The sequence below is a fragment of the Megachile rotundata genome, chromosome 11 (genome assembly GCF_050947335.1).
Source record: "Megachile rotundata isolate GNS110a chromosome 11, iyMegRotu1, whole genome shotgun sequence".
Taxonomy (NCBI): domain Eukaryota; kingdom Metazoa; phylum Arthropoda; class Insecta; order Hymenoptera; family Megachilidae; genus Megachile; species Megachile rotundata.
Window position 1 is genome coordinate 13,849,292 of NC_134993.1, and position 23,554 is coordinate 13,872,845.

A 23,554-nucleotide genomic window follows, 5' to 3' on the forward strand; every position below is an offset into this window, starting at 1 on the left:
CATATTTTTATGTTACAGTTAAGATCAGGATGAGAAAGGTGGAAGTTTATACAGGTTCTATATAGGTTCACTCATTCTATACATCCAGTATCAACAACATTGTAATTACTTTATGTCTATGTTAAAATTGCAGTGTTTATATTAATTATCAGCATGGTCTATGGAAAGGACTACAAATTGTAGAACTTTGAAGTAAAATTAGTGGAGTAATTGTCTAAAGAGTGGTCAAGTTTGAAGGAAGTAATGGTCCATGAAAAGTACAAGAACTACAAGACTCGAATTTATTAACTCATATCATAATGCTGTGGTCATCAGTGACCCAATATCGATCCACATATTAATTCACGCGTCCATATTCACTGTCAAGCGAATCCTTAACATTAAAACCGATACTCTATCAGGTCAATTAGTAGATTTTTCCTCGAGAAACATCAAGGAACTGGTTGGAGCACTTACAGTCGTCGGAACGTTCTCTTTGAAGATAAGACATGGTCAGTTATTAACAATCATTAAACAATTGCATTCTCGTTAATGTCCAGCATTTCAGTTAAGATGATCGCGGTTTTACGGTTTGTTTTATAGTGCAATATGCAGTAAGACAATCTTGTAAAAGCATCAGCTATGTAGTCGCTGAACAGGTTTCGTCAACTGGAATATCAGGTGTTTGACAATTAAATTTTTCTGCCGTGTCTCATTAGGAATGTTTCTGAAGAGTTCCATAAAATAAGAATCGGAGATTGAATTGCAAGTGAGGACTCGAATGCCCATCGGTTGGCCTTACGGTTACTTCCACCTACGAGTGTCGCATTTTGAATGGTTAAACATGATCGCGAAGATCGAAGCAACAACCGCGTGGTCTTTGTCCTTGGGTGAATCAGCGCATGATTCGTCCGCATAAATTTCAATTTCGCGGCATCCGCTGCGACTGAAGAGTAAAAGTACACGAATGCCAAGGTTACATTTTGGCTAATTCCACCAGCCTCTTGTTTATACAAATATAAAAGAAAAGAGAACTGGAAACACGTTTGTAAAGTTTCTTTTTTCTTCTGTTGCATTCTTCTGTTCTTTGCTTAATGACAAAGTTCATTGTCAAGGTGAAGAGAGAATGCCCTTGTTTACAACTGTTCTCCACTTATTATGATCAAATCCTCGTAGAACAGCAATTATCGCGAACTGGTAGCCGTTGTAACGCGAAGCCCACCTCATTTTGTATTCTTCTTTTTCGGTGTACGCGTGTTCAGACTGCAGGACAGGTTTTAGTGGGAAGTATGCACACATTCTCTTGTCTTATTTTATAAAAGAATTGCTGCTGATTTAAGTGACGAAGTGCAATGACATAAATATACCTCAGACTCCAATTTATTGCAGTCTGGTTCTGAATGCAAGAGGAGCAGGAAAACAATAGAAACATTGTTCTGAAGGTTGCATGATTAGTATACAATAGGTGAAGCAAATTAATTGATCTTGAAGTGAAGGCTTGACTTTGGTTGCTGAAGGAAATTTAAAGACATTAATAGAGGCATTTAGTACTCCACACCTTGTTTTACTGCTATTTCATATTACTTTTTTGCAGATGTTCTCTTGGCTCATCCTACTCCTGGTTGGCCAGTCGGTCGCAGTACCCTTTTACCGAGTGTCCATTCAAGAATATTTATTACCACCACCTCCGTGGAACCCGAATGAAAAAGAAGCGGACGTAGAGTTCATCAACACTAAAGGTTTCCGAAGAAACGCCGTGGAGAATCCGGTGGTAACCGAGAATACGTTGGACGATACGATCACTCATGCGGAATATGGATCCGAAAGATTCCCATTGCGTGATGCGGTCGAAGCACCGCCAGCGAATAAAATAGACTTCCATGCAGCCAGTCTACCTCTACAAGATAACAGAGAGTCAGTGTCCTCGAGTAACTTTATACACCTATTCCATAAGCGTCCGCTTGTTTATCGGTATCGAATTTCATTCATAAGAAACCGATGCCTACTTGGTGTTCGTGGTTAATTCTTCACCTTGCAATATGCAGTCAGTTACCGAAGACAAGACCACAAATTTGCGTGACATGACCACAGATTTGTTAACCTTCTGTAGGCAATGTAGATTGTTAGCTAAAAATTATTTATTTTAAAGTTTGAGATAAAAGATTATGAGAGATCTAGTTTACCTACAGAAGAGATTTTGATTGACTTATGATAATACTGATTGACTTATGATACCTACTGATTTATGTAGGTTCAGTGGTCGAGTACCTTTGAGGGACGCTGTGGAGCACCGAGAGGCACCGTTCTTCAGCAACATTGATCACGAATCGATTTGGATAGAACCTTTGGCTCCACCAACCCTCACACGAACACATCAGATCGTTGATCCAAAAGTGGTGTGCCATTTGGACTCTAGCGCGGTTCACAGAGTGGAACCGTTCTCTCTGTTCCCTCAGTCTCTTCCGGATCATAAGTGCAGTCATTTAGTATACGCTGCAGCCACTTTGGGTAACTATTTTAATAATAGATATTTTTCTGAATATAACACGGTATTCATATGAGTTTTTTTCACTAGATCCAGAGACGTTGGACATAGTTTCTAAGGATCCTGAATACGACGAGATTAAAGGTAATAAGAAACCCTAATGAACTCCAGCTCGACAGTACAGTTTATGTATCATGGTTCATAAATAATTTATGATTAAATATTTCACATATGATTATATTATATGCATTATTATATTATTATAATTACATGCATAATTCATTACAACGTAAATTCATAAATAGTTAAAGGGGTTCACACAGCCCTTTCAACGGAGTTCGCGCGCTTTTGGCGGGAAACAAACCAATTCAAATACAAAGAACACAAACTTGACATTTTAAGTCAGAATACAATAATATAATTTTGCAAAGAGTATTGCCAAGTAAAAGAAACACTTGAAAGCTTATTTGTAAGAACACCCTGTATATGACACTGTTAAACGCGTCCTATCAATCAATGTACCGTTAATTTATTCGAACAATTCCAGGTGGATATAAAGCGGTAACGGGACATCGATCAAGGAACCCGGCTTTACAAGTGCTCGTCTCGATCTCGACGCCAAACAGAGGAAAATTGTTCACCGAAATAACAAAGAACCATTGTACCCTTCGTTGCGAGAGACTGGCGAAGTCCATCGTGACTTTCCTTCAAGACTACGACTTCGACGGGGTTGAAATCGATTGGGAAAATTCAGCGGAGCATTCGAACGATCTGAAGCTTCTCCTGAAGACGCTCAGGAAGTTCTTGGAGGAGCACGAGTACATCTTAGCGGTTGCGCAGAGACCGGAGGATCCGGTGGATCGGGAGATCACCTCCGTCGCTGATTTGGTCCTCCTGAGAGCGTGGAGGGAAAGTCCAGCGTTCAGACGGGAGAAACTAGCCCTTCATCCGGCTCCCTTGAAGTATATCGTGCGTGCAACCAACAGGTGGCTCCAACGAGTTCCACAGGAGCATAGGTCCAAGATCATTCTTGGTATACCGCTCTTTGGACAGGGGTACACCCTTAAGTTTGGCAACTTCACCGATGCGGGGGCACCCATCGTTGGTCCGGGCATCGAGGGAGTCTATAATAAACAACAGAATGGACGGATGGCTTATTATGAAGTAATTTTTTATATTTACTATTTGATATGTGGAGAACAAGATTGTCACACTTTCTGTATGATTTAAGATCTGTGAGAAACTGGAGGACGGGTCGTGGATCTCAGGGAGAGACGAAGAGGGACCCTACATAAAACGCGGCGACCAATGGGTGGGCTACGAGGACCCGCTGTCGGTGAAGATAAAGGTTGCTTATGTCAGATCAACAGGACTGGGCGGTGTTTCCTTGTGGTCAGTCGATTTGGATGATTTTCAGGTACAATTTATATTTATTAAAATGTATATACCCACTAGTGGATATACTTAGCAATATATCTTCAAGTTCACTATTAAACCATGTATCTTCTCAGGGTATCTGCGGTAATCCTTGGCCAATGCTGAACGCCGCAATCGAATCAACAGGATTCTACGACAAGCGACGAGTAAAAGACTGCACCACCGAAGGCCTCTTCATCGACCCAGACAACTGTTCTGGATTCTACTCCTGTTACAATGGTAAGATCACAGCTGAGAAACTTTCAACAGATTACTATATTTATACACTTGAATAGGTGTGCAATATCAAGGTCAATGTGGACAAGGAAGATTCTTCGACTCCGTCAACGGACGTTGCGTCAAAACGACACCAGACACGTGCAAAACGAGACAAGTGGATCGGTTTCAGGAAGGGTCGAGCGACAGACGAGAGACTCAGGAACCGCAACATTTTGAAATCTCCACAGACAAGGGGCCACGCGTGGTCTGTTACGTAACCTCGTGGTCCCTGTATCGTAAAGGGGATGGAATGTTTGCGCCTGAGAGGCTGGACACGAGACTCTGCACCGATGTGATCTATGCGTTCGCTGGGTTGAATCCGGACACGCTGCTTATACAACCGTTTGATCCCTGGGCCGACATAGAAAACAGTACTTATCATCATCTGTCCCAGAATTGTTCCAGTTACCTGGAAGATTAAATTTTCTATTCTTTCAGATTTGTACGAGCGAGTAACGACGATGAAAGGCCCAAGAGTGCTGCTGGCGATCGGAGGTTGGACGGACAGCACCGGTGACAAATATTCCCGTCTGATAAGCAACGGGGCAGTCCGTCGTAAGTTCGTCGCCGCAACGATAAACTTTCTGAGAAAGCACAATTTCGATGGGTTGTCCTTCGAGTGGAACTACCCGAGATGCTGGCAGAGCGACTGCAGGAAAGGTCCCGACACCGACAAGCCAAACTTCACCAAGTTGATACGAGAGTTAAGAAAAGAGTTCGATCAGCAGGAACCGAAACTCACGCTGGCCGTCGCGTTGTCGGGGTACAAGGAGGTGATCGACAGAGGCTATGAAGTCCGCGAGATTTCCAGAATAGTGGACTTCATGTCCGTGATGACGTACGACTATCACGGCGCTTGGGAGTCGAAGACGGGACACTTGTCGCCATTGTTCGGGAACGCTCTTGATGTTAATCCATACTACAACGTCGTAAGTTTCAAACTTACTACTATTGCTATAAGAAGATTCATCTTGAATCCTTTCTTTCAGAATTCTACCGTGGAGTACCTTGTCAGTCTTGGCGCAGATAAATCAAAACTTCTGATAGGCATACCCTTGTACGGACAAGCCTACCGATTGTCCAGCGAAGATCTGAATGACCTGGGTGACCCTGCAACTGGACCTGGAGCTGCTGGAGAATTCACCAGACAGCCTGGCATGCTCGCTTACTATGAAATCTGTGACAGAGTCAAGAATAAGGGTTGGAAGATTGGTTCAGGTAAGAGTGAGATCAATTGATAGTTCTTTCAAAAACAAACTTTCTTACAAACGTTCTTTCTGTAGGCCCGAGTGCTCATTACAGAGATCAGTGGGTGGGCTACGACGACAGAGAGAGCATCTTCGCGAAAGGACGATACATTCTGCAAAATGGTTTCGGTGGAGCCTCCTTGTGGACAGTGGATTTGGACGACTTCTTAAATCGCTGCTGCTCAGAACCGTTCCCCCTGTTGAAAAGCATTAATCGTGCTTTAGGTTCGTTGATAAGGTCGATCTAATTTTATGTAGTAGTTTAGTCATTGTTATAGACGTCTTTTTTAGGACGTTTAAAAGGAAAAGTTTCTGAAGGCTGTCAACGACCACCCGAACCGGTCACACCTCAGCCTCCAACGTTGACACCTCACAGTGACGCTGTAGACGAAACTCCTCGACCGACCACACCGATGGGGAAGCCAACCACGTGGCCGTCGTGGAGCGGGAAACCGAGTACCACCACTCAGTCCACGACCAGAACCACCTGGCCAACCTGGACTTGGACTCCGAAACCTACCAGTGCGGACACGACTAGTAAACCAGATACAACGACGAGGAGCAGCACCACGTGGACTCAATCGACCAGTAGCTCTTGGACCTCGACATCCACTAGGTACGACACTTCCATAGCTAACATTTACTATCATTTTTAAATATGAATACTTTGTAGGCCAAGCAAGGAACCACCAGAAAGCACGGAATCCACAGAAGAGGATTCGGATTCGAAGCCAGGAAGTCCTTGCAACGTTGGAGAATACGTACCGGACCCTATTAGCTGTAGCAATTACTTCAGATGCGTGCTGGGAGAACTACAGCGCGAGCAGTGCGCGCCAGGACTGCATTGGGACGCGAGACGGGGTATATGCGACTGGCCAGCTGCAGCAAGATGTCAAATGCAAACAAGTATGGCAAGAAAGAAATTATTAAGATAGTGTATTGTGATATTTAATCTGATGCCTTGTCCAGGTTCGACAACGCGAAAGCCAATGTGGAGCACCTCGAGGACAACCTCGAAACCAACAACGACGTGGTCGACTACGAAGCGTCCGACTCAGAAGCCGACTACAGAAAAGCCATTTCAGAAACCGGGGAAGCGTTGCCAGCACGGTCAATACTACGCTTATCCAAATTCCTGTACAAGCTTCTTGGTTTGCGTGAACGGAAACCTGGTGTCGCAACAGTGCGGTCCAGGACTGAATTGGAACAACGAGAAGAACATGTGCGACTGGGCGTTCAAGACTCCTTGCACCGAGAAACCCATAAAAAGCGCCTCGCTGGTCGCTGCTGGCTCTAAATCCACTGTAAGCTTGAATTAATTCTCGAAGTTCTCGATTTAGAGGTTGACGACCATTGTGTTTTTAGCCATGCATTCCTGGAAGCTACTCCGGTGTCCCAGGAGACTGTCAGAGCTACCAGGCATGTTTGTGGGGTCGTCACGAAGTGTTCCAATGTGCTCCCGGCTTGCACTTCAATCAACAAACTCGAATCTGTGACTGGCCTTCGCGTGCTAATTGCCAGGAGGGTTCGACTGAGCAGGATTCGACGAGCACTCTGAAACCTACCAGCCCTACGGCTTCACATACTGAAGAACGTTGGGAAAGTACCACTCAGTCTACTTCTACCACACCGTCCGCTATGATAGACCCTGACAAAGTTTCTCCGCTAACTGGATATTATAAAGTAACTAATCTTGTATTCGTCTACTAGTCTTCATATGAAGGATTCAACATTCTTGAAACACCTCTTATACTGGAATGGTTGTCTGCCACGTAGGTAGTTTGTTACTTCACAAACTGGGCCTGGTACCGAAGAGGAGTCGGCCGATACCTTCCTGAAAACATAGACCACACTCTGTGCACTCATATCGTGTACGGTTTCGCTGTCCTGGACTACTCGGACCTCATCATCAAGGCCCACGACTCATGGGCTGATTACGACAATCGTACGTAGCTTATTAAAATAATATCTTATTAAAATAACATTGGATATCTATATTGATTATTCTAAACAGATTTCTACGAACGGGTCGTTGCGTACAAGAAGAGGGGCCTGAAGGTGTCCCTCGCGCTGGGAGGCTGGAACGACTCTGCCGGGGACAAATATAGTCGCTTGGTGAATAACCCAGCAGCCAGAAAGAAGTTCATTTCCCACGTCATTCAGTTCTTAGAGAAGTACGACTTTGATGGACTTGATTTGGACTGGGAGTATCCTGTCTGCTGGCAAGTACGTGCATGTAACTGCAAGGATACACGGTTATTATAGCCTTGGGTAACTGCAAGGATACATGGTTGTTATTGTAGGTCGACTGCAAGAAAGGTCCAGCTTCCGACAAGCAGGGCTTCGCGGATCTACTGAGAGAACTGAGCAGTGAGATGAGACCTAAGGGACTGTTACTCAGCTCTGCAGTGTCGCCGAGCAAGCAAGTGATCGACAAAGGCTACGACGTTCCAGCTTTGGCTAAGTACTTGGACTGGATCGCAGTGATGACCTACGACTTCCACGGCCAGTGGGATAAGAAAACCGGCCACGTAGCGCCGCTGTATTATCATCCGGACGATGACTACTCGTACTTCAACGCAAACTATTCCATCAACTACTGGATAGCGAAGGGTGCTCCTCGCAGGAACATCGTGATGGGTACATAATTGCTTAAAAGATTTAAACCAGTCTCGATTACTTACTGGTTGTTTCAATAGGAATGCCACTGTACGGTCAGTCGTTCTCCATCAACGACCCCAGTGCCGGAACAGGACTGAACGCCCCTGCCAGCGCAGGACACGCCGGTGAATTCACCAGAGCTGCCGGCTTCCTCGCGTACTACGAGATCTGCGACAGAATTCGGAACCGTGGCTGGACCGTCATTCAGGACCCAGAACGCAGGATGGGTCCGTACGCTTACAAAGGCAACCAGTGGGTCAGCTTCGACGACGTTGAATCGATTCGAAGGAAGTCTCAGTTCATCAAAGACATGGATCTGGGTGGTGGAATGGTCTGGGCTTTGGACCTCGACGACTTCCGCGGACGGTGCGACGAAGGGCCGCATCCTTTGATGCACACCATTCAGAAGATGCTGGCGGAGACTCCGAACAAAATTGACGAACGTAAGGTTTATCTTGTCTGAGCCATTTTCTTGTTTTAACGGCAGTATTTACTTGCAGCCAACTATCCAACTGACGAACAGAGTGTGGAGGAAGATAGAGTACCAGTAGCAGCACCTACGGTAACACCTAGTACCGTCACAACGACTGTGCGTTCATCGACGTCCAAGGATCACCTGCAGAGTGACAGTGGATACAAAATGATCTGTTACTTCACGAACTGGGCCTGGTACCGACAGGAGGGAGGGAAGTTCCTGCCTGAGGACATAGACACCGACTTGTGCACCCACGTTCTCTACGGTTTCGCCGTGCTGGACGGATCGCAGATGATCATCAAGTCACACGACCCATGGGCCGACATTGATAACAGTAAACGAAATACCATAGCATTCAGTGATTCATCACTTGTATGTTTTTTCCTTTGTATGTATCATTCTCGCTCGTTTCCAGAGTTCTACGAGAGGGTAGCAGCTTTGAAGTCCAAAGGAGTGAAGGTGTTGATGGCCATAGGAGGCTGGAACGATTCCGCAGGCGGTAAATACAGTCGTCTCGTGAACTCCCCGTCTATAAGACGTAGATTCATTGAAAACGTGATACAGTTCATTGAGAAATATGAGTTTGAGGGTCTGGATTTGGACTGGGAATACCCGGTGTGCTGGCAGGTAAGGAACATTTGTATTATCTTGAAGAAAGGTGGATGATCAAGAAGTTTTTAGGTGGACTGCAATAAAGGCCCAGCTTCAGACAAGGAAGCCTTCGCTAGCTTTGTGAAGGAATTAAGCGAAGAATTTCGACCGAAAGGTTTATTGTTGTCCGCTGCGGTCTCCCCTAGTAAACGAGTCATCGATGCTGGCTATGATGTGCCTGTCTTGGCCAAATATTTCGACTGGATATCTGTCATGACGTACGATTATCACGGACAGTGGGACAAGAAGACTGGACATGTTGCTCCTCTGTATCCTCTGCCTAGCGATTGGGAGCCGACCTTCAACGCGGTAGGTATATGATTTCTGAAACCATCCAAATAGTGCAATTTTTATTATTTAAGTCACCTTACAGAACTTCTCGCTCAACTACTGGATAGAAAAGGGCGCTCCTCCCAACAAGCTTGTGATGGGGGTACCTTTGTACGGGCAATCTTTCTCCTTGGCAGACAGAAACCAAAGAGGATTGAATGTACCTACTTATGGAGGAGGGGAAGCTGGAGAAGCAACGAGAGCCAGGGGTTTCTTGTCGTACTACGAAGTAAGTTTATCTTAACTCTTTCATAATTGCAAGATTCTATCTCACAATGATTACAGATATGTGAGAGGACCTTGAAGAGAGGTTGGACCGTTGTCGAGGACAAGAAGAGACGCATCGGACCCTATGCTTACAAAGGTGATCAATGGGTCAGCTTCGACGACGCAAAGCAAGTGCAGCTTAAAGCAGAGTTGATAAAGGACCTCGGCCTGGCGGGTGGCATGGTCTGGGCGTTGGATCTGGACGATTTTAAGAACAGATGCGGCTGTGAACCGAGTCCACTTTTGAGGACTTTGAATAGAGTTCTAAGAAATTATCCGGATGGTCCTTTATGTCCAGTTACAAATGGTAAATGTTTAGCTGATGATTAAATTGAAGTGCAGTTAATATATCAGCATTTTTCAAATAGAGTTTACAACAATCGACGACGAGGATTTTACCACAACGACAACCACTCAAAAACCGAGTTGGGAAGCTACAACTTCTCCGAGACCAACGTATCTGCCACCATCTCCCACGACTGAAGCCTCCACAGACTCTGATGACACAATCGAAATAGACGCAGAGTCCCCGGCAGCAAGTGTACCCGAGGACTGCGGTGGTCGTGTGTTCATTCCGCACAAACAGGACTGCTCCAAGTACTTCCTGTGTAATTTCGGCAAGCTAACCGAACACTCGTGTCCACGGGGTCTGTACTGGAACGAGGACCGCTGCGACTGGCCGGAGAACACCAAATGCAGGGACACCCAGCGACAGGTTAGTTTAGCATTACTTGCAAAATGGATTCGTTGTTAAAGATGTCTCAATACACAGTCGAACGAGTTGCTGCCTCTCATCTCTTCTGTGGAAACTAACGAGAAGAAGGTGATCTGTTACCTGATGGACTGGGCAGTGAAACGAGCAGGAGCAGGAAAGTTCTCACCGGAGGATATAGAACCAAATTTATGCACACACATTATTTACGGACTCGCCAAGCTGGACCCAAAACAATTAACTATAGAAGATAACAGACAAGAGAAGTTTCTTAGCCGGATAGCAAGTCTAAGGAGCAAAGGACTGAAGGTGCTGCTAGGTTTGGGTGGCTGGGACGAATCTGGGGAGAAGTACAGCAAATTGGCTCACAGTTCGTTTGAAAGACAGAAATTTGCACGCCATGCTGCTGAGTACGTTGCGAACCACGGATTCGACGGGCTGGATCTTGTGTGGGAATATCCAGTATGTTGGCAGGTATGTGAAACAAAGCACAAAGTGATTATTTTTATACTGCATTAATTTTTTAGATGGACTGCAACCGAGGACCATCCAGCGACCGAGCAGCCTTCGCAGCTCTGTTAAAAGATCTGAACGCAACCTTCAAATCCAAGGGCCTGTTACTTTCAGCAGCAGTGTCAGCCAGTAAAGACGTCATCGACGTGGCTTACAGCATTCCAGCCTTGGTACAATACCTAGACTGGATAGGCGTGATGAGTTACGACTACCACGGGTACTGGGATAGCAAAACTGGTCATATCGCCCCTCTCTATGATCCATCTGACTTGAACGTAAACTTCTCGATGACGTACTGGGTCGAGAAAGGCGTGCCTCCGAGCAAACTGTTAATGGGTGTACCAACCTATGGACAAAGCTTCACATTATCGAGGGAAACGAACACAACGGGTGCACAGAGTTCTGCACCTGGTTATCCAGGAGAATTCACCAAGTCTGCGGGAATGCTTGCATTCTATGAGGTATCTGTTCAGATAGTTAAATGCCTGGAGGTGGAATAAAGTTTGGACGTGATACACGAGTTTAGGATAGCAAATGTTTAGAGGAAGTGGTCCAAATATGGACTGGTTGAAGTACAGAATCATGTTAGGAATTTTACCCTGATGGAAATAATATGAATTCAGGAAGTTGAGGAGAGCAGATAGTGCTAGACCACCTCCATATCTTATTATATAAAAACTCTAACAGTTGAGTTATAAATCTAATTCCTATTTTCAGATATGCGATAACGTGAAGTATAGAGACTGGTCAGCAATCAAAGATCCAAATAATGGTCCATACGCCACGAAGGGTGACCAATGGGTCAGTTACGATGACGTGTCTACTGTAATGAAGAAGGTACGGTAAAATATTGCGCAACAATGTCAACATTGTTCAATAAACGGTAATTAACCAGACACGTGTTCCTTTGTAGGCTGAAGTTATCAGAGAGCTGAATCTTGGGGGCGCGATGATCTGGTCTTTGGACCTGGACGACTTCAAAGGCCAGTGCGCATGTGATAGGTATCCTTTAGTCACGGCGCTGAGTCAAGGAGTAAGAGGAGAACTGGATCACAGGATGGACTGCACTTGAAGCGAACGTGCTTCGAGGAAGATACGCGAATGGTTTACGGACAATAATTCTTTGACGTGCGTTCCACTATCATCGATGTCGATAAATCTCGGATCGCTTGAGAAAAAGTATCATCTAACATAACCACTATCGTTGCAGTACCATCGTGTCACAAAAATTGCATTACGAAAGAGAAATCTACTGACGTAACTTTGATAAATACAGAACCGCGTGTTTAACAAGAGAAAAATACGAGTAACGCGATTTCATTCGAACGATTGCGAAATTTTTAAGTTCCTTCTCTCACGAATAGTTACTGCTATTCAATGTACAGTTAGATGCAATGTAGACTTTCTTCAGATAAAACGCAAAGGCGTTCCTACTTGAAAATCAAATATGTAAACTTTGAAATTTCTAAATTTTCAAATTCTCAAATTTTAGTTTACATGTTTAATCTTCTGAAATAGAAAGCAAGTGGGACACTGCGTTCTTTGAATTATCTGAAAGGACGCCTACATTGCAGCCAATTGTATGTACATATGTACATATGCACATCATGTGGCACTGCAAACGACACATTAAAAGATAAATATTGTACAATAGTTCGATGTAGCAGCTAATTATGTAAGTCGAATGTAACGTTTCAAGTTCATCTTTAAGAAAAAAGAATTCGTAGAGATAAATAACGCAGACGGAAAACATATGCGAGAAGAAAAATTTTCTTGTGTGAATGGTAACTGTCGCAGAAACTCTTCCAGGTGACGTACCGGTAATGTTACACATGAATTGAAAAAAATTGTTAACGCGTCCTCGAGGAAGACGATACTTTTAATCGATCTCGTTAGAGCACGATATACGGGCGATAACTTACTTAATTATACACGCAATTTTCATGGAATATATTTTGCGAGTATACGATTTTAAATACAACGTGTCGTTAAATAAATCCATTATGTATTTCACTTATTTATCCCTTAACAAATTATGTTTGAACGATATACACTTCAGTCTAAATTTTTGCAGCTGTTAATAGCAACTAGTATACAGTATACTAATTTCATACGTAAACACAGTTCCTTCGCGCGAATTTCCCGTAAGAGTGTTACTCAAGGATAGAATTAATTATACACGTAAAGAAATGCGTAATGGAAGTTGATAGGAGAGGGTAAAAATGGTGGGGAGTTTCTGACTTCAGAAATCATTTAGAATATTTGAACTAGTCCCCGGCAAACAGCGTGACGAAGTACCTCGTTGATTGTCCCGTGGGTTTCGGATCACCTAAAAGAAACAGTTTGTAAAAAAAAATTAGTAAGTGTTAAATTTTCCTTATAATCGAAAAATTATCGTTTCGTACGCACCGTATTCGCAATTGAATATCATAAAAGAATCTGCAAATATTCTTCGTTTTCACGTTGTCACAGCATTAAAAACGTCAACGATAACGGTTCTTTCGAAACAAAAGTGAAACGTCAAAACAATTTACGACAACGTAGACTTTGTTGAAATTTGCAAAAGTGTCGTGTGATTCTCAAATTACGTTTTAAAACTGCTACACAATTGACGATGTACATCTTTAAAAAGTTTGAGATACTATTGAATGAAAAAGAGAAAATTATACTCTGTATCATTACAAATCCAGTAGTTCATATACCTGAGAAAAAGACGATGGTTTGAACGAATCATTGGGAGTCACTGACCACTGGAAATATTCAAACTCTCGAGAATTTCAGTTAGAGATCGATCGATAAATTTCGATAGCAGGAATTATGTTATCGATATGATAGGCGACTAAGCCGTGTTTAAACTGTGCTCGGTGAACTTAATCGTAAAAAATAAAAAGTTTATAATGATATTCGATTGTGAACATCTGTTTATGATTTTCAAATAATTTTTGTATTTTAAGAATTACTTTCCTTTATGTAGATCACGTTTCACGCATTGTCATTGAAACCTTGGAGACATGATTGATGAAGGTACGTACAAAACAATCGATGCGATATTTATGATCGGTAATAAATCGAAATTAAACTGTTGAATTCATCGATATTCAAGCAATATGGTTGATATTGTTGCTGTCAATAACATATAATAATTGCACATTTATACATATACTTGATTCAGGTCAAGCTTATCAGCAAAGCTGTTCCTAACATTTGTACACATTATTGACCTTAAATTGTGTTATCACACACGAGACAATGACTCTCTAAAATATTCCAGGAAGGTAGTCAGATTTTTGATACATCAGATTTTTACTTTATCAAATTATTTTCTAAACGACGAAAAATGGTAAAAGATGTATTTATATATTTATTTGATGCGATCACGTTTTTGCACTTGATTTGCTGACATTGATACTTTTCTTTCTGTAGAGATAATGCGTGCACGTGCGCTACTATCCTCAAATAACTTCAATGTTTACACAATTGCAGCTCCGGACGATATAGAATGAGATAAGTGAAATCTTCATCCCGGAAACACCTTTCTACTACCGGAAGAATGATATCATTCATATATACACAATTAGTTGCATTCGCTAAAAAATTTAATAGAAAACTAGATATAAAAGACACATGCAGCACATTAAAAATGACTCTTGGAAGAGAGAACATGTCGTACAGGCGTTAACTCGTCATTTATTACTAACAGAATTATATTCTTTCTATTATCTTCTACGAAAACATCAATCATGCATTATATTTGATGTTTTAATAATGTTTAAGTGGTGCATGTTTAGTAAAGAGAGTCAAAGTCCTTACGCATTATAAATTACGTTTTATTGACTGTGTGAAAAAGCTTGTTCGAATGTGCAGCCAGAACGAAAATCTGCATTGTTTATTTTGAATGTAAGCTTTTCGGTCGTTCACATCAAACACACAAAATTATTGCAGGAGTAAAAATACACTCATTCGCAATTACGTTGCAAAGTTTATAAACTTTGCCAACCTGTTATTTCGTACAATAATATTAAACCGAAGCCAACGCTGTCGTGTTGCAGTCGGCGACTAGTGTTCCGTGTCATTTACCGTTCAGACATCGTGTCAGTGACACGTGCTGTACAAAGCATGGCGTTGGGTAATATTTATTTAAATATTGTGCCTTTATTTAAGTTCCTTGCTAGTGTAGTACTGAATACTATGTTATTATTATGTATTTTTTTCATAGAAGCGTTTTTCATTCAATCAAGTACATTAACCTAAATCTACGTTTCAAGATGTATCTAGAAAGGTCGTATACTTTTATGAGTTGATAACGTCATGTATATAGCACGAAGGTAATTTGTTCGAATAATCATTAGATGTTTATATATGATTATTAATTGCAATTGCAGATAGTCATGCTGCCGTACTCGTGGACGATGAACGTCCGCATCAATCAACCTCGGGTAATCGTGACGAAAGATCGGTAATTATATTTTATTTGGCAAAAAATCAGAAGCATGCACAGCTTATTAAATTCACTTTTATTATAAACATTAATGTAAAAAGACTCACAGGTTGTTCAGGGGTAAAAATATCCTTGCCATTGCTGCTTTACCCTTCATATTTTAATAATTGAATGTTATATTCATGAAAAAATTATAATGGCCTTATGTATAATTTTTAAGTGCCTTAAATATCTCACAATTTATAATTATAACATTTGTGTGTTACATGATATAACAATATTTTTATGTACTGTTCCCATTTGAAATTCTATTAGTGGTGATAAATGCATGTAATTATGTACGAATAAGATACAAACATCTGTATTATTTATGAGTTGCAATAGAAGTAGATACATGTATTACTGTTTTATCAAAGAGCATAAATACTGTAACATGTATTTATGTAGCTATTATATGAAATCTGACTGGAAGGTTCATTCATAATGAGAGGTCAAGTTACTTTTCATTATCATATATCTTGAACTTGTGCTTTTTCTATACGTACTGATTGCATATAGTGTATATGATAAAAGTGTACACAAACGTAATTTCAATGATATACACAAAGTGATGGTACAAGCAACAGTAATTATTAGATTTATTTATTTTCTTTTTTTTTTGTTTGTTATCCATTGCAAATATAACAGTGTAATATTATAAGAAGTTTTAATAATGGATGTTGGTTATCTAAATAGTTTCCAGGTATACCAGTGATGTGTGGTTTTATTGAGTTTTATTCCATCATTCCATCCAGGCTTTTCCGTTTTATCACTGATTGATCTGTCAGGGTGCAACACACTATTGCTTAAGATGCTTAGTTATTTGAGTGGTATGGTTTTATAGTTTACACATCTTTGTTTTTAATTGACAGAGGGGTTTGTGAAAAGCTTATGACAAAAAATATACATAAATCTACGAGTATACACTTTGTATTATATTACTTGCAGTATTAACCATTAAATTGTTATAAGATTTGTCACATTGTACCTCTTTACATCTCACAGCACATACTAAAATATTTTAATGTTGTAGGTGCAGTTGAGTTTCATTCGCTTCATAAAATTTTATGTTCTGTATGAACAGATTTGCTGTTATTTTTATTTTGTACACATTGTTTGCTTAACATTTTTTCTAAATTTTGTATTATATTTCATTTTTACATCTAATAATTATCATTTATTTAATATGATATAATTGTAGTTAATTTCAGCAATCTACATACCTTTTTTTTCATGTAATTTATGAACAATCTGATTATTTTTAAGTGCACTAATTGTTCTTTTTTTTTTATTTAAAATATATTGAGAAATTGAATTCATATTTCATTTGAATGTAGTCACTTTTGCATTCTTAGTTATACCTGTAAAAAATTACAACTACTAACATTTTTTCAAACTTGTTTCTTTCAGACACCGGGTGGATGGACTTTTCCCTTAATCTTAGCAGGTGTTACTTGTTGTCTAGGATCAGCTGTACCAGCAGGATTTAACATAGGAGTATTAAACAATGCAGCCCATGTTAGTATTTATATATTTTAGAGAATTGTAATACTTTATTCAATATACGGTTTAATTTAATTACATATATTAATTGCAGTTGATAGAAGCATTTTGTAATGCAAGTATCAAAGAAAGATATGACGTGGATGTTTCCCAAAATAACCTAAAAATAATTTGGTCTACTGTTGTTTCAATCTTTCTAATTGGTGGTGCAGTTGGTTCATTTCTTGGCAGTTGGGTAGCAGACAGATATGGAAGAAAGGGAGCACTATGTATTGGAAATATATTTGGCATTGCTGGAGCTGGAATGTTTTTCTTGATACGAAAATTGAACTCAATTGAACTGCTGTTAGCAGGTCGATTAATTGTTGGTAAGTCTCAGAGTCCTATGTGTAAACACAGTTTGTATGAAATAAATTATATAAAAAATGATTGTTTTTCAGGCTTTTCTGGAGGTTTTGCAACATGTGTAGTACCAATGTATATGGCAGAAATTGCACCCCTTAGATTAAGAGGTGCTGTTGGAGTCTTATGTCAGTTAGGAATTACATGTGGAGTGTTTCTAGGTCAAATTGCAGGACTTCATTCGGTACTAGGAACTGAAAATTCTTGGCATTACATGTTGGGAGCTTTTGTTCCATTATGTGTATATGCTTTAGTTCTTACAAGCATTGTTTTACCTGAGAGTCCTAAATATTTATTTATAATTAAAGAACAGAAACAAAAGGCTTTAGATGGTTAGTAAATATTGATATATCTATGTATAATTGGATCATATACTAATAAGAATTATTCCAATATTTTAGAACTCAGCAGGATACGTAATATGGATATAATGCTTCTACAAGTAGAAATTTCTAATCTCCAGCAAGAAATAGAATCAAAAACATCAGCTGAACCTTGGACAATGAGACGTATGATCAAAGATCCAAATTTGAAGCTTCCTGTATTCTTAGTTTGTTTAATACAGTTTGGACAACAAATGAGTGGCATAAATGTTGTGTTTTATTATTCCAATGCCATCTTTCTTAATGCCGGACTTGGTATCGCTGGAGCACAATATGCTACTCTTGGTACTGGAGTAGCTAATATTGCCATGGCATTAATTTCTGTACCAGTGATGTCATCTTTAAATAGGAGGGTTGTTTTACTCAGCAGTATTTATTTATGTTTTGTATGCTTGATAGTGTTGTGTATTTCAATGTTATTAAATGTAAGTTCATTTTTTATCATACATAACTAAATTCATTAAACTTACATGATAATGGTTGGTAATGCAATTATTTATTTTTTTACAGCATGTATCATCATGTATGCCAGTTATCTGTGTTGTAGCTGTAATGGCTTATGTGATATTTTATGGTATTGGTCTCGGTCCGATCCCATACTTCATTGGATCTGAATTATTTGATGTTGGCCCTGGTCCAGTAGCAATGGCACTGGGTAGCATTTTTAATTGGGGTGGAAATTTCATGGTAGGCATGATGTTTCCAACACTGGAGAGTATTATAGGCCCATACACTTTTCTAATATTCGCTGGAGCTCTTTTACTTCTTGCACAATTCGTTAGGTATGTAACATCAAATAAATTCGTAATCTGATTATTTTCAATGTCATTTAATAACAGTCACGGTCTAATGTCTCATTAATGTACTTAGGATATTTTTACCTGAAACAAGAGGAAGAAATACGACGGATGTCGCGGCATCGATTAATCAAGGCTTCAGTTCTAGACCAAATTCAATACCGCATTCTATGGCAAATTCCATTTTTGCCGGTTAGATTAAGAGAGTGATATATTGCATATTTGTTGACTAAAAATTTTTTAATGATTAGGTAGGTTTACAATTTTTTAAATTATAAATTTTATACAAATATACAATTTGTTAAAATTGTTTAGCAAAACTTGGGTCTAACTTATACTATAAATAAGGAACTTGTTCTAGTTGCATTCATTGTTCAAAGTTATTTAAGTTATTTAAAAATTAGGACATAAACTAACATTTTAAGGTATCGTGCAATGTTGGTATCATTGCATTTTTTTATCAGGTTTTGTACGGCGTAAATTGTTAAGTATTTGGACCATGCTGGAATATTTTCGGATCTCAGAAGGACTAATTTTAAGGAAAACATAAATATATTGATTTGAAAACTATCATAAACTTAATCGGCAAGCAATTTTATATTACTAAATTCGTCACGATCAAATCACAAAGCACATCACTGCCCGTGTAAGAAATTAGTTTATTATTTCTTGCTATATCATACTTATACTATAACTTTAAAATTACAAAATTTTTTTACTATTATACAATATGTATACAACGAAATTTAACATTAACGTTCATAAATTTTATATTAATGTCAATTTCGAAATCTGTTGTATAATTGATCTAATTTTTCATAAAAGACTAAACACAGCACGGTGTGCGGTGCTATTCTCATCCATGTTGGAAAAATTCCTTTGTATAAACCAGTCAGTCCTTCTGTCCGTGATATTTTAATAAGTGCGTCCAGAAGTCCATTGTATAACGACCCTTTTCCGCCTGCATCCGTCCCTGTGTTTTTATTGTACAATTATTATTAACTGAGATTAATTAAAAGCATTCAACTGATTGAACTTACGTTGATTGTACAGTCTGGTTGCTAAAACATCAAACGGTTGCATGGTAAGAGCCACACAACTTCCACCGATTAAGGAAGCCAAAAATGTTAAAAGTAGTGGCTGATCTGTAAAGATCTGAAACAGAAAGGAAACATCAGAAACGGTTTAAATTATGTGGTCTTAATATTTGCTCAAATACTCGCTTCTAAAGAACGTAGCCAATCCGCAGTTAATCCAAATGTAGTCAACTGCGTCGCAGATCCAACAAAAACGCGTGGTATGTTGGCATACCAGCCACGGTATAAAGCAAAGAATCCACCTTCTTTCCACAAAGATTTAAACGCATACCAGGTACCAGAATAATTGTGCTGATGTCCAACAGCTATGGACTGTGCTGATTGTGCTTGTAATTGTGTTTTTACCTGGTACAATGATAAGTAATGCGATAAATTATATAACTATGTGTCTTCATATATCAACATATCAATTATTACTATGCAGTTATGCAAACTATTAACATATTATACAAATTTACTTCTATATAATCTTATAGTTAAATAAGTATTATCTACAAGGGCACAATAAGCTAATAACTAAACAACTATGAAGTAAATGTTAATAGATAGGATTTACCATATAGAAAGGACTACCAAGTACAGCTCCTATGCATCCAGCTGTTCCAGTTACTATCACAGTCTTTAAAACGTCGGTGTTCCCTTTATCGTTAGTAATAAGTTCATACTTTTTCGCTGTATTATAAATACCTAACCGTATTCCATTGAGCACCACTTGAAAATACAGGGCGGGTACAATACCAGCTTGTAATGCAAGTATACCCTCATGTTTTGCTATCAGATAAGCCGCATGCACGGTATTTTTGTATATTTTTTTGTACGAGTTTCGTGCTTCTAACTCTCCTTGTAACTGTAGACGTACTTTAACTACGTCAACTGGATTTGTGAAGAATCCAGCGCCTACTGCCGCTAACCCTCCAATTGCGAACTCAATGCCTGGACTATTAAAACAAAAACATAATAAATATTATTATTAATTACAATAATCGAATTCTTTTATTTTAAATAACCTTTTGTTGTACCGAATAATTTTCAATTTCAAATTAACCGCGAAAATTCAAACGAGCATTCGGAAGTTACAACCGGATCCAACTTCACCTTTGCTTCCGTTGGACTTTAATTAATTTATGAAAACTAAATGAATTTTTTTTTTAAATAATTATGCTAAAATGTTATATAAGATATCATTAGTATGAAATGTACATAAATAAGTATATGCATCAGATCACAAAAATAGGTGCTCATTTATATTTCATCATTAACTATTTAAACAGTGGTAGTGAGTCATTAGTAAATAAAATACATTAATGATACAATATTCCAGTTATAACAACATCGATATACGTGTCAATGTATATACAACGCATTTTTGTGTGGTTAAGACAACAATTTTGGTTACAAGTTTAGAAACGGTATTCTAAGAATTAAAATAAAACGGTTGGCACTAAACATGTCTTACCAAAGTTACAAGTTAGGTGTTACATCTATTTAATCTAAACAAAGTGTAAAACATTAAATAAAAATCGATCAATGCGAGTAAATACTTGAAGCATCACTGACCATCTGACCGTATTCATAATTATAGTATAAAACAATAAAAATCGAACATTATAACAAATCGTAAAGTAGTGACTATAAAGCGAAAGTGAGATGTTACACACTGGAAATATTTCGCGAAGAAATTTTTAATGATATGCAAGTAATTACTGGCCGGCCGGCCATCATCGCGGAGTTTATTGCATAACTATCATGATCATGCGTATACGTATAGTCAAGTTATTAAAATTGTAATGAACCGAAACTATGAGCAGTTAGAAACGTGTAATGAACAATGAAAACTCTCACGGTTTGTTTGTGCGTGTGTTCGGCGCTGCAGTCATTTTCCATATGAAAAAATTAAATCGGCAGAAACGATTTTAAATTAAATCACTCCTGTCAATTTTAGCGCACCAGTGCCTTTTTATACCTTTTCTGAACTTATCATTTCGAAGAATGAAAAATTAATATCACTCCTACTAATTCTATGCAGTGGCTATTTAACTATGAGTAGTTGTCATTTCAAGGTCGTGATAAGAAATTTTTTTCACAAACACGTGATAGAAATAATTCATTGAAAGAAATAAATGATACTTAACCATTCGCTCAATGAGATCCCTACATTTCAGAAAATGTTATTGCGCATGCGCTATTGCTAATAGTATCTAGAATTTTATAAAACTTTTCCGGATATTGTTTATGCGTACTACGTTTGTTTCACAAGATTAAGATTAAGTACACAGAATTTATTAATTTTTGTATATATAAATTTCTAACAGTATAATTTGTTAATTATTTTGGATGGAGTATTGTAAAGTATGATGTAATTTTTAAGGTTTATGAAAGTTTGTCGACTTTTGAATTCGCAGATGTCGTGTGATCTAGCGAGGCAACTTCGATATCTTAACGTGGAATTTTTTTAAAAAAAGCAGAACGTTCATTGAAAACTATCGTTCGGATGTGTGTGAAATAAAAGTAAGTATCTAACTAAAAATACAATTTTTTGATATATGGTTGTAGCCGGATATTGCCTCTTAGCATTGTCATTAGTGCTGTGATAAAATTTCATTTTTATATTAAATATATTATTCTTATATTGCACATATTTATTTTAAACATTTTTATTACGAATTTGTGATCTTATTAGACATATATACAACTTAATTATACAAACAGAATTTTACAATCTTTAGAAAAATATTTTACAATGTTTTTAATTAATGATTTAACATTCTAGTTATGTGACAGACAAACTTCCACCAGCTTTAGAGATCTTGGCAATTTCTTCCTTGAATTTAGCAATTGTTTCTTTTGCTAATGTCACTTTTTCTTTAAGATCAATCACCTCCAGCCTTATTTTGTTTCGTGCTTCCATTATTGCTTTCATTGTGGATTCCTTTTTTGCTTCAACTGTAGAAATATAACACCATTTTTATATGTAAAAATAAATAGATAGAAAAGTTATTGCTTACAGTCTGTATTATGACGCCATACACCCAGAGTTATAGGCCTACTAGAATTTAATAAATGTTGCATCAGTGCTGTTGGATCTTGGAAAACTATTTCTTCGTAAAATTCAGACACCAAGCTTTTCTTTCCCAATTGTATTTCAGGAGTTGTTTGAAATAGTTTTAATATATGGTATATAGTTACCTATTTAAAACATTAATAATGCAATATGAATGTATAAACTTTCTCTTCTTGAAATACTTACAGGCCGTTCATTAGGATCATGGAAATATATTTTAATAACAATTTCAAATTCTCCCCAACCAGTTTCAGTAAGTTCATAAGGTGGTTTTGTCATAATACGATTAGGATTATTATAGCTTTCGTGTAATTTGAAATGGACTTTTTTTACATATGTTGACATATCTTCATTGTGATACGGCTTAACATAAACTGTCCACTGATGAGTATGCCCATCCTCTTCCCTCTTTTTTCCAAAATATCGAGCAACATTACCATATACTATTGGTTTTACTATCGTAACTCCCTGTAATCCAATTCAATAATATTTCAGTTAACTTTTATTGTTTGTAATGTAGAGCATTTATTTGTCAATAATATATGCACTGAATATTTGTCTGTTTATCATCAATTATATTTGTAGGTTAAGAACATACAAATATTTTATTTTTTTTAAATTACCTTCACTCTACCACCAGAATCCGGTCCAAATTCATTAGTTGTTGCCATCATTGTGATTACATGATTATTTTGTTGTAAACAATTTTAAAACAAAAGTGAAAGAACGCCGAACTTTCATACAATGTTTTTGTTAGCGCTCTACTGTACTGCCATCTACTCCAGCATTAAATCTTCAATTCGCGCGCTTTATTCAATT

General features: G+C 38.6%; 4 protein-coding genes across 8 annotated transcripts; 2 read left to right on the plus strand and 2 right to left on the minus strand.

The window, feature by feature from the left end:
- Window positions 1-1,368: 1,368 nt before the first annotated feature.
- Window positions 1,369-13,012, plus strand: LOC100879953 (putative chitinase 10). Its single transcript, XM_012299152.2, has 29 exons — window positions 1,369-1,421; window positions 1,574-1,893; window positions 2,231-2,487; window positions 2,555-2,608; window positions 3,012-3,628; window positions 3,696-3,881; window positions 3,976-4,120; window positions 4,177-4,530; window positions 4,598-5,088; window positions 5,149-5,377; window positions 5,443-5,631; window positions 5,698-6,022; window positions 6,080-6,312; window positions 6,376-6,710; window positions 6,772-7,089; window positions 7,183-7,351; window positions 7,421-7,632; window positions 7,710-8,046; window positions 8,106-8,510; window positions 8,568-8,876; window positions 8,958-9,169; window positions 9,224-9,502; window positions 9,567-9,752; window positions 9,809-10,097; window positions 10,159-10,505; window positions 10,563-10,976; window positions 11,030-11,476; window positions 11,733-11,852; window positions 11,929-13,012. Exons 1-29 carry the CDS (start codon window positions 1,380-1,382, stop codon window positions 12,085-12,087), a joined length of 7,980 nt encoding a protein of 2,659 aa, XP_012154542.2. The 5' UTR covers window positions 1,369-1,379; the 3' UTR covers window positions 12,088-13,012.
- Window positions 13,013-13,151: 139 nt separating this feature from the next.
- LOC100879842 (solute carrier family 2, facilitated glucose transporter member 3) lies at window positions 13,152-20,657 on the plus strand. Of its 4 annotated transcripts, XR_013039919.1 has the most exons (10): window positions 13,152-13,374; window positions 13,990-14,039; window positions 15,398-15,471; window positions 16,903-17,010; window positions 17,090-17,363; window positions 17,436-17,729; window positions 17,799-18,205; window positions 18,291-18,562; window positions 18,651-18,828; window positions 19,042-20,657. XR_013039919.1 is itself a non-coding variant. In XM_076537377.1 (9 exons), the coding sequence occupies exons 2-9, from the start codon at window positions 14,027-14,029 to the stop codon at window positions 18,772-18,774; spliced, it is 1,566 nt and encodes a 521-aa protein (XP_076393492.1). In that variant the 5' UTR covers window positions 13,152-13,374; window positions 13,990-14,026; the 3' UTR covers window positions 18,775-20,657. The 4 variants fall into 4 exon arrangements, 3 of the variants coding, with proteins under 3 accessions (XP_076393492.1, XP_076393494.1, XP_076393493.1); XM_076537377.1 differs by having other exon boundaries at window positions 18,651-20,657; XM_076537378.1 differs by lacking the exons at window positions 13,152-13,374; window positions 13,990-14,039 and adding an exon at window positions 14,500-15,141 and having other exon boundaries at window positions 18,651-20,657.
- LOC100879733 (solute carrier family 25 member 35) lies at window positions 17,435-21,789 on the minus strand. 2 transcript variants are annotated; one of them, XM_003700572.3, is made up of 5 exons: window positions 21,517-21,789; window positions 20,231-20,612; window positions 19,801-20,019; window positions 19,618-19,732; window positions 17,435-19,550 (listed from the first exon to the last, which is right to left on the minus strand). In XM_003700572.3, the coding sequence occupies exons 1-5, from the start codon at window positions 21,549-21,551 to the stop codon at window positions 19,357-19,359; spliced, it is 945 nt and encodes a 314-aa protein (XP_003700620.1). In that variant the 5' UTR covers window positions 21,552-21,789; the 3' UTR covers window positions 17,435-19,356. The 2 variants fall into 2 exon arrangements, with proteins under 2 accessions (XP_003700620.1, XP_012154550.1); XM_012299160.2 differs by lacking the exon at window positions 21,517-21,789 and adding an exon at window positions 21,232-21,500.
- Window positions 21,790-22,312: 523 nt separating this feature from the next.
- Window positions 22,313-23,499, minus strand: Gas41 (YEATS domain-containing protein 4 Gas41). The gene is made up of 4 exons (XM_003700571.3): window positions 23,359-23,499; window positions 22,922-23,203; window positions 22,680-22,860; window positions 22,313-22,617 (listed from the first exon to the last, which is right to left on the minus strand). Exons 1-4 carry the CDS (start codon window positions 23,407-23,409, stop codon window positions 22,445-22,447), a joined length of 687 nt encoding a protein of 228 aa, XP_003700619.1. The 5' UTR covers window positions 23,410-23,499; the 3' UTR covers window positions 22,313-22,444.
- Window positions 23,500-23,554: the final 55 nt, after the last annotated feature.